Source organism: Clytia hemisphaerica, unplaced genomic scaffold (assembly GCF_902728285.1).
Source record: "Clytia hemisphaerica strain Z4C2 unplaced genomic scaffold, Clytia hemisphaerica genome assembly, whole genome shotgun sequence".
Lineage (NCBI taxonomy): Eukaryota > Metazoa > Cnidaria > Hydrozoa > Leptothecata > Clytiidae > Clytia > Clytia hemisphaerica.
In genome coordinates this window covers 1,006,427-1,027,295 of record NW_027103562.1, presented here as the reverse complement: position 1 = coordinate 1,027,295, position 20,869 = coordinate 1,006,427, and the positions used below count along the sequence as shown (strand labels likewise).

Genomic DNA, 20,869 nt, shown 5'->3' with positions numbered 1-20,869 from the left:
TCATGTCATAGTCTTAAACTTGCGTCCCCTCTCTCTACCGAACTGCAGGAATAGCCCTTGAGGCGCCACGAAGTCGCAAAGCCATCTGGCGTGTAAAATTTCAAAGAATTTTATTTCCCATTTATGGGAAAGGCGATCTTGGTCATACTTTCTAAGTAACGGCTCCATGTAATTACTGTAAGTTTGTTAATTTTAGTGAGTGTGTGTTGTTTGTTTCTCTTTGACTCAATATGGTTGCTCATTTTTGTCAACTTTGGAAAATGACTTTCGATTCGTGAAAAACCAGCCAGTGAAGATTTGATGATGATATCACTTTTCATTGATTAGGTGTGACAAGAAGGAAAATGGCTATTTAGTAATCATTGAAATCAATTTCGAAAGCAGAACTTAGCTAACCTGCTTTTTTCCATCCAGAAAAAAGACTTTGTCAAAATGGTAGGATATTTTTTTTAATTTTATTTTTCGTAGCTTTTTTAATTACAGCCGGGTGGACGGGTTGGTGTAATTTAAGAGGCACGATCTAACGATTTACAATTCACGATGCGCAATCCATGCATAAAGTATGCTGATTATTCCTAATAATTATCATAAAACTTAAAATTATATAACATAATTCTGGGTGGAGACAAAACGCAGAACGGCGGAATTCCGGAATGCCAGAACCGGAATAGCTGTTCCGGCCGGAATAGCTATTCCGCGGAATATGATTTTTTTATATTTTTTTTATTTTTTGTAATAGCTATTCCGCGAAATATGATCTTTTATTATAATAATAATCTTTCTCTTTTATCACCACCCCTGAGGGTATATCTATGTACATAATCATCCATAATCACCCATTACCACCCATAATCACCCATAATCAGCAATCGGCTACCTCATTTTGGCTGTTTTTCGTATATAAAGGAATGCACTCGTGCACTCGCTTGTGAAGTCATTCTAATACACCTTTCCCGGGGTGTTGTTTGGGATTTTATGTTTGAGTGTTTCCCTTACAGTTACATCAATATGCCTTCTTACATGTCTTTAAAAATATAAATAAAAGTAATCACGGAAAAGGACGCGAAAAAAAAAGACATAAGTGTGAGAGCAGAGTAATCAAACTCATTAGAAAAAGTACCATTAGAAGTCATAAAAAATCAACCTGAATAAATGCAATCGAAATTCCAGAGAACTTCATAATTCCCCAAACAACATTACATTACTATGTCAAACTCCCATCACATAAATTTTACAATTACGTCAGAGTAGACTACGCTTGCCACCGAAGAGGTTTATTTGGAAAGGGTAATTATATTTTATTGTTCGCTTCTTTTTTAAAGATTCGCCAGGTTGGAAAAGTATGAATTTCTTTCTACATATTTTACCTACCCCAAATATTTAGGAGGCTGAGTTTTATAAATGAATCGTCAAGTTGAAACGAACGATAAATGTATCAAGGTCTGTTTTATTTACCCCCTGGTGACTTAACAAAAGAGACTTAACTCGATGTTACAATCCAATTATTGAAAGTTTGTCTCGGCCTTTTTATAATGAGCGAGACATACGTTCTCTGATTACGCAATTTTCATATTGACATTTTCGAGGCATTTTGATGTAACTGCCTTAGATCTAACTAAAGTCTGTCCAGATATAATTGGCAGTGGAAACAAGAATGCCTGTAACTTTTGATAGTCAAATATAATTATGAAAATTTTTTTTGCTTGTTTTAGAGAATCAAAAGCACTATATTTAAATGTATTTTTGTTTGAAAAATTCGCGATTTTTAGTGGTTTAATTTGCGATTGTAAAAATTGAGCTTTTTTTCTACTTATGCTATAACGTTCATTTTTACACCAGTGGTAGTTCAACCTTAGGTTAAGAAGTTTGTTAAATTTCAAGGCAAACAAAAGAGTCCTCCGGAAGATATGGGACCCGAAATACCCCTTGGTAGCACTTTTCTGTGAAATATCAAATCTCCAACTTATTACTAAAAATGGGGGTTATGTTTTCTTTTTTGAACAGTGCAATTAAAAGTTGGAAAATGTTAAGTGTTGGTGCATTGGTATTATTGGTATCATTGGTTATTTCGAAACGAAGTGAAATCATATGCAATATAATTGTTTTTATTGAAAGGATAAGCATGAACTTATATTGCCTTTGTTATTTTTAAGTCATTAAAGAACTTTGCTAATTCCCAAAACACTAAACACAGTGGTCGTGTTCAGACCAAGGTTTAAAGCAATTAGGTCTACATGTTTCTTTTATATTCCTTTTGTATCTAACGGCACGCTCCTCATTAGTTAAACCAAAGTTTAAAAAGGAATCACCCTCTAGTTTAAAAAAAAAGTTTTTACGATTTCGTTACAGTTTTCTGAATAGACGAAATCAGAATTCGCAAGTGAAAAGCATGCTCCTTTTGTAAATGAAGAAAAAAGAACGTGAAATTTATGACTTAGAGACGCTCGGAGCATCTCTAGCAGTAATGGCTTCAACGACCACGAATTAGTGTTTTGCAGAGGGATTCCCTGAAATCTTTTTTGTTTCAAAGTATCTAGCAAGAGAGAAGATGACATGATTTCAAGTTAGGAAAGGAGATTCCTCGAGATCGCCAATCGATGATGACAAAAGAAAAGTGATTATAATTAAATTCCCATATCAACAAAGTACTACTTGAACCTTAAACTTAAACTTTCAGGTCTGAACACGACCAGTTTGGCTATGAGGTCATTAAAGAGATTGTAAAATGTGTTATGATCGAAAAACTGTTTCATCAATCATATCACTACCCCCGTTTTTAGTAATAAGTTGGAGATTTGATATTTCACAGAAAAGTGCTACCAAGGGGTATTTCGGGTCCTATATCTTCCGAAGGACTCTTTTGTTTGCCTTGAAATTTAACAAACTTCTTAACCTAAGGTTGAACTACCACTGGTGTAAAAATGAACGTTATAGCATAAGTAGAAAAAAAGCTCAATTTTTACAATCGCAAATTAAACCGCTAAAAATCGCGAATTTTTCAAACAAAAATACATTTAAATATAGTGCTTTTGATTCTCTAAAACAAGCAAAAAAAATTTTCATAATTATATTTCACTATCAAAAGTTACAGGCATTCTTGTTTCCACTGCCAATTATATCTGGACAGACTTTAAGATAGAACTAGATTAATTATACCTCACGGAAAATTTGACCGGCTAAAAACGCCGTACGACCTAGACAGGAACCCGTCTGCGTATTTTTTTAAAAATCTGATGAATACTTGACGGGTCAGAGCTGTGAGTCCGATTTTGGACTCAAAAAAATTACAGTGGGAAATTCGAATTTAGCGCTGTCCTCACTTACTAAAACAAAAACCAAATTTCGGAAGTTGCGCTTTCTTTAAGAAAGTGTGACCAGTGAAACAATAACAGGATTTGATTGGCTGTGTTTTCAACCGTTATTAGGATATGGGAAATTCAAACTGTCAGCCCATACCATGCTATATATTTCGCCATCAGTATATAGAATAAGAAATCATAGCATGGATCTCCAGGCTACGTACGACCCGGCAATCGTCCGTACGGGGACGTCCTGCAACGTACCTTGCGCGGCCCGTAGCCCGGCGACTGGTAACAGTGGAGTGATGAGATTTGGCATGCTCCCCCCCTTCGATATGCTTGACGTCTCCAGAAAGTTTCAAGTCGTGAGACCTACCCAGTCCGGCGCTAGGGGAGGGGGTCATTCACGGTCCCGTACGGGTCCTTTACGGTCTCATAGCGCCCTTCCGTCAACTTTTCAGGACTTCAGACCTATTTTTTCGGAATCTGCACCCAAAAAAACATGAAACATCAAAACCTGGATAAAAATTTTAAAAATGACTTTGACCCGCTTCGACCCGGGGATCCCTAGTGCGCGAAACCAACACTTTTAACCACTGGACCAACTTCTAGCCGTGCTTTACTCAAATTTTTCAGCAATGTCATACCTTCGTTAGCTTGACTTGGCCCAGATGGAAAAAAAATATAAATAATCATATTCCGCGGAATACAAAATAAAAAAAAAAATCATTATTCCGCGGAATAGCTATTCCGGCCGGAACAGCTATTCCGGTTCCGGCATTCCGTCGTTCCGCCGTTCAGCGTTTTGTCTATACCCCATAATTCTAAAACAATGGCATAATCTTTTCACTCCTTCCTTCTTCCTTTTCTCTTCATATCTTCGTCTTCTGTTACCTTGTCTCGTTCAGAAACAGAACAGTACCATCTCCCAGTTACATCAATATGCCTTCTTACCTGTCTTTAAAAATATGAATAAAAGTAATCACAAAAAAGGACGCGAAAAAAAGACATCAGTGTGAGAACAGAGTAATCAAACTTGTTAGAAAAAGTACCATTAGAAGTCATAAAAAATCAACTTGAATAAATGCAATCGGAATTCCAGAGAACTTCATAATTCCCCAAACAATATTACATTACTATGTCAAACTCCCATTACATAAATTTTACAATTACGTCAGAGTAGACTACGCTCGCCACCGAAGAGGTTTATTTGGAAAGGGTAATTACATTTTATTGTTCGCTTCTTTTTTAAAGATTGGCCGGGTTGGAAAAGTATGAATTTCTTTGTATATACATATTTTACCTACCCCAAATATTTAGGAGGCTGAGTTTTAAACGAATCGTCAAGTTGAAACGAATGATAAATGTATCAAGGTCTGTTTTATTTACCCCCTGGTGACTTAACAAAAGAGACTTAACTCAATGTTACAATCCAATTATTGAAAGTTTGTCTCGGCCTTTTTATAATGAGCGAGACATACGTTTTCTGATTACGCAATTTTCATATTGACATTTTCGAGGCATTTTGATGTAACTGTCTCCCTTTATACCTACCTCTGCATTTGTTTGCACTTGTGAATACTTAACCTTAGGTTACTCCGAGTCCACTGGTTCTCTGAACTATTCTTCGTGTGTTTCCCTTCCGTTTTCTCATTCACTGACTACTAAACTAATTAGGGAAATATTACTTTACTTATTTTTATCAGCACATAGTATTATTAGTACATAACTTGAGCTAACATTTTATTTGCATCGACAAAAGAGACATGTACATATTTTATCTGTCACCCTGTATATATTCAACAGTAAAGTATAAACCGGTAAATATATTTATCTATCTATATCCATCTATCTATCTATATATCACTTTTGTTTACCATGACAAATTTATGCAACAAAAAAGAAATAAGCAAGCAGCGGAACTACAAATAATTACGACTGTTAAATTATGAAAAAAACTAACTTAGATAATGTTGATAATGGAAGCTACCTTGTGAACATAATCTTACAATAGACAGAGAGTGATAGTAAACAATGCACAAGAAATATTTTTGCTCGCAGTTTTAACAATCATAATCAATAGGAATTTCTTTCTTAAAGCAAATAAAAGAATTGGTTAACAATATGTTTTGCGGGCCGTAATATACGAAGCAAAAAAACGGTGCTCTATTGTGAGAAAGAATTTTCTTTCTGTAAATAATTCCCCTATATTGATTCAAGTGATGAAAAAGAGAGAGTCAAGAAGGTAAATGCACGTGGCCTTCACTTTCTTTTGATCTTTAACTAAATTTAAATTGAAAAGAGAATAATTTGTATAATCTTACATAAATGATGTTCTTAAAAATAATTGAGTTTCAGCGAATGAAAGTTTGTAAATTGTCTAAATATTTTATCATGATTAGCATAATTACGTATGAATTAACATATTTTATGCACGGATCGCGAATCGTGCATCGTAAATCGTTAGATCGTGCATCTTAAATTACACCAACCCCGGGTGGACAGAGTGTCCAACTTCAGCAAAAAGTAGAACAGTGTTTTGTAAACTACATCCAGTTTTGGAGACAGCAGAAACATATTCAAACCAGGCGGTGTCAACCGAACCCTATCGAACCGATTTTCGTTATCGAACCATCAAACTTTATCGAACAAAATCGAACGATAACTGTTTGATTACCGAACCCGATCGAACAGCTATTTTGTGATAAGTTCGATTTAGTTCGATGAGTGTTCTTTATTCGATGGAGTTCGATTGATGTTCGACGAATTTCGAGTTAAGTTCAATGTGGTTTGATGAAAGTTCATTGTGGTTCGATGATTGTGTCGGATTGATTCTACTTCTTTACCTTTCAGAAAATTACGAGGTTCGTTAATCAAAACACAAGCACCGTATGCTTCACTCATTATTGCTCATTTGAAATAATAGAGATGACACTTTCTTTAAAGAAAGTAATAAAAGCTCCAGCTTGTCCCATCCGATGGGATAGACAGTCAGGCACATCCTGGCAAATGAACGGGGTGAGCATTTGCATGGGGTATTCGTCATCCAGTGTAAATGAGATAGACGTCTCAGGCTAAAAGCGTGAAAATGAATAAAAATGAACTTCAAACTGAAAAAGGGAAAAAAGGAAGAAAACTTTATTTTTGGACCTACCCCGGTGGGGTGAAGGTCCTATAAATTAACCCGTGTTCGTTAGTTCGTTCGTTAGTTACCAACTTTTCTCGAGATTGGCTCATTCAATTTTTCTGATTTTTTGCACAAAGGTGCATTACTATAAACCCTCGAATGTGACGGAGCCCGATTTTCGAAAAAAAATTTTTTCCGGCCGGTAGAACCGGAAATGTCCCGAAAAAAGCGTTTTTTTGAGATTTTCTCGAGATTTTATCATTAGTTTTTTGCGATTTTTTGCACATAGATGCACATTAGTACTGCCGAAAAGGTGTCGAAAACCGTTTGCCGAAAAAAAATTTTTTCCGGTCTGTAGAACCGGAAATGTGCCGGAAATCGTCGTTTTTTTCACATTTCCGTCACATTTTTTCAACTTATTTAATTGTTTCTTTACAGAAAATGTTCTTTATGATGATGCCCAAACTTAGCATTGTTTGATTTCCAAAAAAATCATCCTTTGAATCCGGACTCCTTAAAAATCGCCGGAACAGCCGAAAAACCGGCGTAAACGGTTTTCTTCATTTTTTCAACTTATACTCGACAGATTTTCATGATTTTTTGCACAATGATGTAAAATGGCAATGCCCAAAATGTGACAGAGCCCAATTTTCGAAAAAGAAATTTTTCCGGCCGCTAGAACCGGAAATGTCCCGAAAAAAGCGGTTTTTTGAGATTTTCTCGAGATTTTATCATTAGTTTTTTGCGATTTTTTGCACATAGATGCACATTAGTACTGCCGAAAAGGTTTGTCGAAAACCGTTTGCCGAAAAAATTTTTTTCGGTCTGTAGAACCGGAAATGTGCCGGAAATCGTCGTTTTTTTCACATTTCCGTCACATTTTTCAACTTATTTAATTGTTTCTTTACAGAAAAATGTTCTTTATGATGATGTCCAAACTTAGCATCGTTTATTTCCAAGAAAATCATCCTTTGAATCCGGAACTCCTTAAAAATCGCCGGAACGCCGAAAACCGGCGTAAAACGGTTTTCCTTCATTTTTTCAACTTATACTCGACAGATTTCATGATTTTTTGCACAATGATGTAAAATGGCAATGCCCAAAATGTGACAGAGCCCAATTTTCGAAAAAGAATTTTTTCCGGCCGCTAGAACCGGAAATGTCCCGAAAAAAGCGGTTTTTTGAGATTTTCTCGAGATGAATGATTGATTAAAGTGTCGATATTATTTTTCTTTCACCGTTAAACATCGATGCGTTTCTTAATTGCTTTCTCCGTTCCAATAGATATATAAATCGAAATTTAAAATTATACATTACTTCCATTAAATTCTAATTATTCGTTTTATAAATAGGTAGGTCCATTAAAGTATTACTTGTTTCATTAAAAGTTTCTTCAATCTTCGAAGACAAAATTGACCCATGGAAAAAAAATTTCATCTATGCAGTTCTTTGAAATGAAGCAAAATATTTCCAACCCGGTTCAATTAAACTGGGTATTCGGCGCTATTACGTCACTTTCGTTTTCGACCCCGTTCATTTGCCAATGGTCGCAAGTGAAAAATACCCCGTTCATTTGCCAGTCGATGTGCCTGACTCTGATAGATATAGGATGGCCCGCGAGGATGGTGCCGCCAATACGCCCTCGGAATATAAATAAAAAATTGGGCGGCAAGGTATAAATCGATTTAATCGAACTTCATCGAACCTCAATCGTGTTCATCGAACTGCGATCGAACTATAATCGTATAATCGAACAGTCATCGAACTTTACGAAAATTTTCCCGGTTCGATAGGTGTTCGATTGGGTTCGGTAGTCGATAGCTATCGTTCGATAGGGTTCGATTAAGTTCGATTAGTTCGATAATCGAACAGTTCGATTGACATCGCCTGGTTCAAAGTTTCCATCACTTGGGACTGCCCAGAAAAATTGGAAATTTTGATTGAAAAAGTGAAGGATGTGCAATACCTGATAGTTGACGGAACTTACATTGACAGCTCAAAGGACATATTAAAGGAGTTGGTCGTTGGTCCAAAGAACTTCGACGAGAACAACAGTGATTGTAAGATGGACAATGAAACTAAATCGATTGAAGAATAAACAATATATTTTATTGCAATGTTTTAACCTGTTAAGTTAAGTAAAAAAGAAAGAAAACCATGATAAAAGCCATGATAGCAATATTGTAAGTACAATCTAAAGGTGATATTGAAAACTCCCAAGGCAAGAATGTTATACTCTGAAACCAGCCCTAAATTGCCCAGGGAACAGCAGGGAAACGATTTTAGATACTGTGAGATTGGGTAACTTGCTTCAGTGGAGGCTAACATGCATAGCCCTCAAATGAAAGACCTGGCTGGTCATTAAAATACAAAGTTAAATCAAAACAAAAATGGTAGACTAGAGCTGCGAGCAGAGCTGCTTAGTTGTCTTTTAATGACCAGCCAGGTCTTTCATTTGAGGGCTATGCATGTTAGCCTCCACTGATGCAAGTTACCCAATCTCATGGTAGCGTACTAAAGGAAAAAGTGAAGAAGTGAGCGTACGGTAAGCGGTCTTTGATTTTTTCCATAGAAATTTTAGTGGAATTTCATTTTGGTCATCAATGCCACAGCTATAGTATAACTCTCAACATTCTAATATACCTATCGACTAACAGCCTTTTCCCGTTATGAGTGGCGACTTTGAATATGGACGCTGCCCCTAATTATTAAGTGATGTTTTTGTAACAATTTCATTAATCAACAGCAGGAAAACAGTAATAAGCAGTTACATCAATATGTCAAAAACATTTTGCTCAACCACCTTCACTTCAAGATAGGCCACCATAGAATGAACTTCCTTTATAGGATGAACCTTATTTAGGTGGCTTTCAGCCTTGAAATCCATCGTTAGAAAATTTACTTTAACTCATATATAATTATGTACTTTTTTTATAGCCCAATTGTAAAGTTTCATATGGCTCCTGAAACTGTATGATACAGTGGTTTTTTAGTTTGCTTGAATTGAGACATCATGTTAGTTTATTAGGGTCTCAGGCAGATAGTCACACTAGCGTCACGACCCTGCCGGTGCACCCAACAGTCGGGTGCTGTTGTTGGGTGTTTGAAGCTAGAAATTTAAACACCCGACAGTCGGATGCACTTTGTTGGGTGCTACATCTTGGAATAGCACCCGACATGTAACAAAGTTAGGAATTTTAGCACCCGACTGTCGGGTGCGCTATTGTCGGGTGTTTTTGCAAATTTAGAAATTTCAGCACACGACAAAACACCCGACAGGTTGCACCGGCACCGGTGCACCGGCAGGGTCGTCTAGCGTCCCGCCAAAATACGTATCAAAGATTAATGCTGCAAAAGTGCTATATAGTTTACTTTAACTCTGAAGCAAAAAAATGTGCTGCAAAACTTCTAAAGGGATTCATTAAAAAAAAACCTGGCGCTTTTTAATGAAATTAACATTGTCAAAAACTATGAGAAATTGCCTAAAATTTGAGCCATAGATGAAAAGATTTGAGCTAAGCCAACCTTGAGAACTAATTTGAAGATCAACTTCCCAAGAAAAAGATCTGCGGGGGGAGACGGAACCCACCAAGATCCGCGCACTGCCAGATAGGCTATTTCCCCGACATTTTACCAGACCTCAAACACTGACCCATTTACATGTGCAGAATTGTTTTTACTTTAGCGTATAAGCAAGGCCTTAAAAAGTCGAAGCGTTGTCTCAGAAATTGAATGACAAATTTTGGTTGGTTGATTTTGGCTGATGCACGTTTTATTTTGTTTCAAACTTTCAAGTTTTTAATTAATTGTTTTGCGAACTTGATTCAAGTAACTCTCATTCTTGTTGTTGCGAATACATCTTGTAGATGACTGATGTTGTTTTTTCTGAAAACTTGATTTCCTAGTGTGACTAACTGTCAGGATGCTTTTACCATAGTTAATGCACAAAATATTAACATATTTCAGTAAAACATCAAATGACGTTTGATATAATTGATGTTTAAAGCTGCATAGAACCTTAGTGTTGGGGAACAGTGAACATATTTTTTCCAGAACCAAAAATATCTTTATTTAGGGGGCCCTCAATACGGTATGTATACAAGGGGGAGAAGGGGGTTTATTGTTTGAATGACATCATTTCTATTTTTCTCTGTGAGGAGGTATCAAATATTTGGAAACATTTTTGCACATGTATATAAAATTACTTTGCCTAAATCTTTCTTTTAGCCTTCATATCATTGGCAAAGTAAGGCCAATGTCAAGAACAGTGGCGTTGAGGACATGGTGTTGCTCACCAAAATTCAAGAATCAGCAATTGTTGAAAATCTGAAGAAAAGATACATGGACGATCTCATTTATGTATCCTTTTCATTGTAATAGTCTCTAGTAATAGTTTTAATAGTTCTAATAGTTCTAATTTTGTTGTTATATACATGATATAATACATACAATGACTTTTTTTTACATTTTTGATAAGGAGAAGTGAGCCAACAGACTCGATTCACAAGTTTTCTAATTTGACTAGAAATCAAAATTCTTTTCATTTGATTTTATGCTGATAGTTTCTTATGATCACTTCTTCTTATTATGTTCTTTAACTTGTAACGTAACTTTCAAACAGACATACATTGGACCAGTTCTTGTCTCAGTTAACCCTTTCAAGCAGCTGCCATACTTCACAGACAAAGAAATTGAAATGTACCAAGGAGCCGTAAGATTCTTTATAAAATGAAATTTGTTGGATCAAGCACTTAGCCAGAATTTTTATTAAACTTCCAATTATATGGAATACAATTTACATATTTTAGAACAGTTTTGAATGATCTCATCTCAAAAGAACTGATTGCTGAATTTATTTATTTCTAGGCATCTTATGAAAACCCACCACATGTTTATGCGTTGACAGACAATATGTACAGAAATATGTTAATCGAACAAGAAAGACAATGTGTTATCATTAGGTAGATTGAAAACTCATTATTGTGTTACAAATTTTGATTTACATTTTTTTCTGGATTCTGCTCCCAATTAAAACAATTAACCTTATTCTATTTTTGCTCTAGATTTTATTTGGTTTGTTTAAATATTTTTCAATTTTTTTCCAGTGGTGAATCAGGTGCTGGAAAAACTGTCAGTGCAAAATTCATCATGAATTACATTGCTAAAGTATCTGGTGGAAGTGGTAATGTTGCTAAAGTGAAAGAAGTCATCTTAGAGTCCAATCCTTTACTAGAAGCTTTTGGAAATGCTAAAACCGTTAGAAATAATAATTCAAGTAGATTTGTAAGTTCTAGAGCTGTTACTAATTGTACAATGAATTTATAAATCCATAGTCTGTATAAAAAACCCTGGTCTGGAACCCTATTATTGTTAACTTTTTCGTTTGTTAAAAGCAAACAATAAAGATTGATTTACTCAGTGTTTGACCATGTTATGAAATCCTTTTCTTGCAATTGGTTTGAAATTTAATCACATGATCGAAAAGCAGAGCAAAGTAATTTCTCCATGCAAGTTCAAGACCTGGGTTTTTTTATACAGACTATGATAAAATGCAACGTTTTTATTGCTTTGTCTCAATAAATCAAAGTCAAGGTCAAGATGATATTTCTGATGAAAATGCTCAATAAATAAAGTGTAAGGCTATATTCAATTGCATATATGTCATTATGGACTTTGTTAATATCAAAATTAAACTTGATTTTTGTAGGGAAAATATGTTGAAATCCAATTCACAAGGGGTGGCCAACCTGAAGGTGGCAAGATCTCAAACTTTCTTCTAGAAAAGGTAATATTTTTCAAAGTACTATTTTTCAATTTCAACCATTGTTTTTTGATTTGTCGTCTGTTTAATTTCTTATGATTTGATATAATGACATATTTTAAATTTAGTCACGTGTGGTCACGCAAAATCAAGATGAGAGAAACTTTCACATATTTTATCAATTGATCAATGGTGCTTCAGCAGAAGACAAAGGTATTTTTGCTACATGAAAATCGAACATATTTTTTCTTTAATTTGTTTTATGACCATCTGCATCAACCTTAATGCTTAAAGAAGTTTCTTAGTGAATTGTCAATTGTCTTTATAAAGCTGATGTACACACCACTTTTTGAATTAAATAATAAAAAAAATATTTTAGCAAAGGTTATGTCTGGTTATGTTAGTTTTGTGTAGTACATATTGTTTTGTCTGAAGCTTTAACCAATGTTGGGGTGTCTATGATTTACTTTTACTTTTCATAGAGCAATTTGGACTGGCAGAACCAGATTATTATTACTATTTGAATCAGAGTGGATGTTATAAAGTTGACGATGTCAACGATGTTAAAGAATATGAAGATACTAGAGTGAGTAATCCATTCCATATGCAAAGAGAAAATTGATGCAGTTATGCTCCATATGTTTGAAATCGTGGAGTCTAAACTGTAAATTTTTTTATTTATTAAATCATTTTTGATTTGCTCTTTATTTTTTAGAATGCTATGTATACCATGGGCATAACAAATGATCAACAAGCGTCCATCCTTCAACTTGTAGCTGGTATTCTCCACTTGGGAAACATCAGTTTCCAAGAAGTTGGGAATTATGCACAACCAGAAAATGACGACTGTATGTCTTCAAATTTTGTGTTGTTGTTATTTTATTTTTTCCTGAGCTTTTTTTTCTAACACGTTATACTGAAAAAAATGTTTGTCGGGGAGAGGGTTTCAGAGAGAGAAACTGACGCAGCTTTTTAGATTTTCTTAAATAGTTACCAGTGTTAATTTACGGTCAGAAAGTGATGGATAATAATCACACAAACTGTGGATGTATACTTTTGATAATTTTATTACATTTTATTATCATTTTTAGTTTTGCAATACCCAGCTTACCTGTTGCAAATCAGTGCCGAAGCATTGAAAGAAAAGCTTATCAGGTTTGTGCTTGTTTGAGCTGTAATGATATCATTATTATTGGCGTATATAATAAAAGGCTGACTTTATTCAAACATTTTATTATTTTCTACTACATTGTCATTTGAAAAAATGCACTGTCTGATACATTTTTTTCAGTCGAGTGGTGGAAAGTCAATGGGGCAGCAAAAAGGAAGTGATTAACATGACACTCAACGTTGAACAGGCTTCATATACAAGAGATGCTTTAGCTAAAGCTATTTATACAAGAATATTTGACTGGCTTGTTGGGGTGTGTTTCATTCTATTTTAACGTGATTTTTTCTTTTTTTAATATTTATACAACAAGCTTTTTTTTATTCAGAAATCTGGAAAAGACATCTCTGGAGGTCGAAATATCGTTGAAGAGAAAATGTGTTTTATCTCTGCTTTGTTTTTACTTAATCAACTTATTGGTTCTTGATAAATATACTTCCCTTCTCTCGTAAACATTGTTTTATTATTTTTGTTTCAGGCTATTAACCGTGCTATGGAAAAGGATTCCAGTGAGATTTCTGTGGGAATTCTTGATATTTATGGCTTTGAAATCTTTCAGGTAGGGATTTGTCATCATACTTTGCTGCTTCATGATTCACTTTGACCACATTCAGTGAAAACTTAATTTGTGATTTTTTTTTTCTTAGAAAAATGGATTTGAACAGTTTTGTATCAATTTCGTTAATGAAAAACTACAACAGATTTTTATTGAACTCACACTTAAAGCAGAACAGGTAACCTTTTAAATCAATCCTTCTTTTTATTTAGTTTCAGTGATGACAATTTACTTTGACAAAAACCTCCTGAAAAAGTAAAATCAAACTTATTAGAATTTAATCGGTATATTAGCCACAAGTTCAAGCTCCAACTATTAATATAATTTAGACCATAACATATCAAATCTAAGACAGTATAAATTGTCCAGTGTGTTAATATCAAACAAACAAAAAACAAACAAAACCAAAAAAGGTAAAAAATCTGTTATGTTTTATTTCAATATGAACATTAAATGTATAACGTATTATCATCTTTGATGTATCTTAGGAAGAATATGTAGAAGAAGGAATTTCTTGGACACCCATCGATTATTTCAACAATAAAATTGTCTGTGATCTTATAGAATTGAAGGTATAAAGCAAAACTAGTAATACTTATAATGCTTATTATCTTTGGCGAATTTAATAACTTAGATAAAATTTATGTCATCAGTAGTTGTGTAAATTGTCTGGATGAACAAAGCCAAAAAAACAAATTCTCTTCTTAACATTGCTTTCTCTTGTTTATTATAGAAACCACCAGGCATCATGTGCGTACTTGACGATGTCTGTGCAACATTGCATGCCCAAGGAGATGGGGCTGATATGAAATTACTCCAGGTATTGGCTGTTTCTTTGATTATTTTAAAATAGAACTAAGAGGTTAATTCGTACAACTTTTTTCAATGCTTCTGTTGCATAAACTGGATGATGCTAAAACTGCTCCTAAGAAAGGAAGAGAAGGCTTTTAGCTTTATTAGTCTGAGTGTTATAAAAGCTTACTTTCATGGAAGAACGGCCTGGTGATATTGGTTTTGCATTGTTTGTACATCATAAGGAATTGTTTAATAAGGTACACGTCTTTTTTTTTAAAGAAACACACTTTTAAGAAACACGAGGCTCAGAATGCCTAAAAACTAAGAAACATCTAAGAAACATGCTGAGGCTGAGAATGAGAAAATAACATTTTTTAATTCGGTTTTTTATAAGAACCTTCCAATCAAGGCTAATTATGTCAAAAAGTTTAGAAACATGTAAGAAACATTTAAGGCTCAAAAGGCCGATTTCTTAGGAAACATTGAGGCTGCTTGGTAAAACTAGTTTCTTAAAAAAAAAAAGACGTGTAACTACTTTTCTTTAGAAACTCTCTGGTGCAGTTGGTGATCACAAACATTACAATGGCTTCAATGCAGGATTCGTTATCCACCATTATGCTGGAAAGGTTACTCACTTGATTTAATGATTTAAGATTTTCATTGAGTTTGCAGTTTACCATCGATGGATTGTTTTTTGGCTTCTTAAAATGCTTGATACATATATGCAAAATTAACTTAAAAACCCAACAAAATAGCACATAGCTGAAAGAATTGTCGAATATTTTGTTTGTAGGTCACCTATGATGCGGACGGTTTTTGCGAAAGGAATCGTGATGTGTTGTACAAGGATCTCATTGAACTCATGAAGTCTAGCGAAAAGTAAGGTATTCATTTAATAATATCAAAACGCACTGGGATTCTTAAGTACAAAGGAATGCTACGTTTTCAGTTTTAGGACGGTGATTTATTTCCTTCAACCTCTCTTTTTAACTCATTGTTTATGTTATTTTTTAGCCAATTTATTGTTGGTTTGTTTCCTGATGACACAAGCGATACAAAGAGAGGAAAACCTACCACGGCTAGCGTGAAAATCAAGGTATGGTAATCATGCACTGCGCATCAAAGGAGCTCTGAATTTGTTTTTTTTAGAGCTGTTGAGAGCTATCTTTCTTACTTTGTTATTGCCTGGTTACTGTATTTTCAAACAAGTTACCGAGCATTTTCAATCTTATACCTAAAAATTACAAGTTAAAAATGTTTACCAAACTCTACGGTTACAGACGGCAAATTTTAGTATTTCTGAAAATATTTCCATTTTAGAAACAAGCCAATGAATTGGTGAACAAATTGATGAAATGTACACCGCACTACATTCGCTGTCTCAAACCAAACGAAACTAAAAAAGCCCATGACTGGGAAAACGATAGGTAAGTCCTCGATAAGTCGATAAGTCCGTCCATTTGTATGGCTTTCATCATGTACATGTTAGTGATACATAAAAAATAATGCTATGTAAGTAAAAACGTTCGGCTGGAAATTTGTGATGGATTTTCAAAAAGGGTCGAAAATAATGCCACAAACAATAAGAGTCTCCAATAACTAACTTCTAAACTCAGATGAAGTGATGGATTCCATCCCTTTGTCAATTAATGTTCTATTCATACTGTTGGCTTGAACAGCCCAAAGTATCTTGATTTTTTTTTACTTTCCCGCTGACAGATGCAAACATCAAGTGGAATATTTGGGATTGAAAGAAAACATTCGTGTTCGAAGAGCTGGTTATGCATTTCGTCGTGTCTTCGAAAAATTCTTGAGAAGGTATTATTCTTATGGTTATTTTTCGTGCGTCGCTCTATCTCACCGTCAAGTGAGTCTTCTGATGGCCCAATGTTTGGGTTAGAATCCTACTAGTCGACCCATGAAAAAAAAATGTCCCAAAGTACTAGTTTTTATTTAGAAATTAGATTTTTTAACTTGAAGCTATTGCTTTGAGTTTGAGCCACTAGTCTCATAAATATGGACTTTTTCGAAAAGTGTAAAAAAGGTGAACATGTGATTTATTATATGCGATTAATTGGAAAGTTGGTTTAAAATGACTTCTTTAACGATATCTTACAGTTTTATGACAGTTTTCTTAATTTCTTGAACAACCAAAATTCTTTTGATAGGTACGCCATCGTGACACCGGAGACGTACCCTTCATGGAAAGGAGAGGTGACCGCTGGTATCAAACATTTGATGAATGCAGTGCAAATGGAACCTGACCAATGGCAACTCGGAAGAACTAAGGTCTTCATCAAAAATCCTGAATCGGTATGTGTGACAGTGTTAGGTAAACTAGAATATTTTGAAAGACATGAAATTTGTCGGCTCCTACTGAAATAATTTATACCGTATTCCTTGCAATCTAAAAAAAGTTGTTTAATAAATACAAAATACAAAGACTGGTACGTCAGCTGGTTACCAGTCGATTCTCCAGTGTGATGAGTTTTTTGTCTTTTTGTAGCTTTTCTTACTTGAAGAACTTCGAGAGCGTAAATTCGATTCGTTCGCGCGAACGATACAGAAAGCGTATAGGCAGTACAAATCACGGCAGATGTTCCTGGTGCTCAAAGAAGAAGCTTCGGATATTCTACACAAACGCAAAGAGCGTCGCCGGTGGTCCATCAACAGGAATTTCGTTGGAGATTACATTGGTTTAGATGATAACCCAGAGTTGAGGAAACTTTTGGAGAAACGCGAACGTGTAGAGTTTGCACATACCGTTGAGAAATATGACAGACGTTTTAAGGTTTGACCATTTCTCTCGTTCATCTCTTACTGAAAAGTCAGAAACTCGTGTGCCTCGTGATCATTCATGCATCATTTTAAAGTTGAATTGATTCTGGACTAGTTTTACGTAAAACAATTTTAATGGCACCTTGGTCAATTTTTGATGTCCCAGGGAGGTTCGCGTTGTATCATTCGTTGTAAACTGTTCCTTGACGACAATAATTGATATCGAAATAAATTAAAAGTATGTGTATGAATTTTGTAGGGCATGAAGAGAGACTTGCTGTTGACACCCAAACACATTTATCTGATTGGTAGAGAAAAGGTAAGTTTGAAGTATATTCGAATAATCGAGCCGCACAATTCCTTTTGGCTTTTTACCTTATACCCTGATCAAATTTAAAGTTACACACTTTTTTGTATTCCAGATCAAGAAAGGTCCAGAAAAAGGCAAAATCGTGGAAGTGGTGAAACGAAAGCTAACAATGAATGATATCTCCTCTATCACTTTGAGGTAGGTAGCAAAAGTTTAATCTCACCAGATCTCACCCAACATATTCTGTTCTTGTGTTGTCCTCTGCTCTTAGAAAGGGTTTTGGTAGAAAAAAATACGAGGCGCTTTAAATGTCTCATTGAATCAGATGATGAGAATTTTCTGTCGCTCTATTTCAGCGCGCTACAAGACGACTTTTTGATCATCCACGTACAGAACGACTACGATAGCATTTTGGAATCTGTCTTCAAAACTGAATTTCTAACGCTACTGGCAAAGAAATTTGAAAATATCACAAAACAAAAATTGAAAGTAGAAGTGAAAAATAAGTAAGTTATTTTGCTTTCAACTTTATTTGTCTTAATTACAAGGCGTCGAAAGATTATTTACTTTACTCGTCGTTTTTCCAATCTAATTGCATAAAACGGTCGCGTTAAGCGAAGACAGAACTTGCAAAAACCACGCCTCTCTCAATTAAAGAATACAGAAGAAATGACTCTTTGAAATAAGCTTTAAAAATATTGAGAGTGCTTTCATCAAGGTCTACCGTTAAAAACTATTTTTGATTTTAGTATAACGATAGCTGTGAAGAAAGATCGTTGGGAAAAACTCGGTGGTGGTGGAACGAGAAATATCCAATTCACCAAGGGGAATGGTGATTTCCCTATACTGAAACCAAGTGGGAAAACGTTAAATATTTCGATCGGCGAAGGATTACCACCTGACTCAAGTAATACTTTCTTTTAAACCTTTTATACTTACTTGTATCTTTTAATTATGTTTTCCCTTTTTATTTAAATATTCTTCATTTAAAATTGTAAACAAGACGTTATGATATAAGCTCTCAAAACGTCATACCGTTCAGAATCTTTGACAAAAATGATAAAGAATAGGCTTTCACTTTTAACCTGACCTTGTACTCTCTTGGTCACGTTTATCTATAACCATTTCCCTACCGTCATCTTTTTGTACTCCACAGAACCTGGTCGCCATTACGCCGCCTCAGCACGCCCTCAACAAAGAGGCGGTGGTGGATACAACCAAGCACCGCAGTATTCTCAACCGCAGAAAGGAATTGATCGACGACAATCACTAAGTAGGAGCGTCAAACACAACAGTAACCATCCCAACCTACCCAAGAGTGGAGCGTCACAGTACGCCAAACGTGATTCGGGTGTTGGCAATGGAGACTTCATGAAAACACCGGATGCAGGACAAAGCGGGTATGTACCGCCATGTCTTTCAATGAGATAAATTACTTACCAAAAGTTTTAGAGATTGAAAATGCTCAAACCTGCCTTTTATTCGACGATACTATGACAAACAATAGCTTTATTTTATGCTTTTAGGTACTCACTAGTTGATTCGTGGCACTGATTATTATTCATTCTTTTTATTTTACACAGTGTGACACGCCAAAGCTCAGGCAAACATCGTAAAGCGCCTCCGCCACCTCAGTCTCGTTCAGCCAAACCACGCCCTGCACCGAAACCTCGATTACCCATGTGTAAAACTTTGTATACTTATGAACCACAAGAAGCTGATGAACTTTCTTTCGCTGAAGGGGAAATGATCGAGATCGTCAATGAAGGTATGCACAGTAGATTTTCCATAACTCCAACCGCTATAACTCGATATTCTCCTTAACTCGAACAAATCGTTGGCATCGCTGTTTCTTAATAAACACTTATAAAAAAAGAAGAAGATAATAATCATCAGAAACTTTATACTCCTTAACTCAAACTGTCTAGTGCTCCCTAAAAGAACTTCTTAGGATTAAATCAACAATCTGAACCATTTTTGTTCCTCTTTAGATGCATCAGGTTGGTGGACTGGCAAACTTCGTGGAAAGGAAGGCTTGTTCCCTGCAAATTATGTAGAAAAGGTGTGAAAATGTCATCTAAAAAGGAAAACAAAATTTAAAATTAGTAATATAAGTTATACTTGCACCTCCTGACGTCTCCTTAGGAACTTCTGCAACATCAAAAAATATATGCTGGAAATCACGGCTTTGAGAATACAAAAATCCTTAGAATGCATTCAAGATATTTTGTCATATGGCAATCTCCTCAGGTTTTGTTAGGAATCAATGTTTTTTTTCTATTTTGGCTACCTCAGTGTCTAAATACAAGTTTGTTTTGTGAAATTGTTCTGTTTTAGTTTATCTTTTCTACCTTTTTACACTTTTTTTATTGCTTCTTTTGTATGTTGTGATATTCGATGTTTTAAAGCTTCACTGTTTTAAAAGTTTTAAAACGCTTCATATACCTTGATTGAAGCAATTTGAATAAGGCTCGAACATGTCTCTATCCAGAAATTTCTATAATGTCAATTTATTTTGCTAGCTTACTATCCCATGATATTGTTTTTACACGAATCTTTGTAATTTAAAAGAATTTTTTAGTTTATATTGTTTTTTGATTAATATTTTTGGTTTGCGTCCGTCCTTACATCATTTTTAAAAATAATTTTTCGTTTCTGTTAATATTAGGGTGGGGAGTTAGTATTTTTGATCTTTTTAAGTTTGATTTTTTTAAATATTGTTCACTAAAGTTTCTTTTTCCACGCTGACAAATATTTTCCAATATGCGATATTGTCCTTTCCTTGGGTACCAAGCTCACACCCCTGTAGGGTTGGCACCATGATATTTTACAGTGGTATAAAAATATCCTCACAGAATATTATTGTTATTATTTATAAATGAATTTATAATTTTTTGGTCCTTGCAACATTTTTTGAATATTGAAATTTGATATCAAATTTTACTGAATATCTTAGCTATATATTTTGAAATTGAAATATTTTTCATTTTTCACTAAAAATAATACTTAAAAATACGAGAACTAAGCGATGTCTTCGATTTTACTGCTCCTTCGCCGATTGGGTTTCAGTGTAGG

The 20,869-nt window shown here is 34.8% G+C and overlaps 1 protein-coding gene across 1 annotated transcript; it reads left to right on the top strand.

The window, feature by feature from the left end:
- The first annotated feature begins 197 nt into the window (after positions 1-197).
- LOC136800656 (unconventional myosin-Ie-like) lies at positions 198-20,815 on the top strand. Its single transcript, XM_067057307.1, has 29 exons — positions 198-435; positions 10,654-10,785; positions 11,048-11,137; positions 11,293-11,387; positions 11,532-11,709; positions 12,134-12,211; positions 12,316-12,400; positions 12,670-12,773; positions 12,903-13,035; positions 13,279-13,342; positions 13,479-13,611; positions 13,834-13,914; positions 14,003-14,089; positions 14,400-14,483; positions 14,645-14,731; positions 15,252-15,332; positions 15,500-15,585; positions 15,721-15,802; positions 16,027-16,133; positions 16,426-16,524; positions 16,875-17,019; positions 17,213-17,497; positions 17,744-17,803; positions 17,907-17,992; positions 18,151-18,300; positions 18,544-18,701; positions 18,951-19,194; positions 19,378-19,562; positions 19,786-20,815. The coding sequence occupies exons 1-29, from the start codon at positions 433-435 to the stop codon at positions 19,860-19,862; spliced, it is 3,279 nt and encodes a 1,092-aa protein (XP_066913408.1). The 5' UTR covers positions 198-432; the 3' UTR covers positions 19,863-20,815.
- Positions 20,816-20,869: the final 54 nt, after the last annotated feature.

What these genes read in the sequence shown, in the direction of transcription:
- LOC136800656 (XM_067057307.1), top strand. An exon ending in TGCTTCAGCAGAAGACAAAG is followed by an intron (nt 12,401 to 12,669) that starts GTATTTTTGCTA and finishes TACTTTTCATAG; the next exon opens with AGCAATTTGGACTGGCAGAA. An exon ending in AATATGACAGACGTTTTAAG is followed by an intron (nt 17,498 to 17,743) that starts GTTTGACCATTT and finishes TGAATTTTGTAG; the next exon opens with GGCATGAAGAGAGACTTGCT.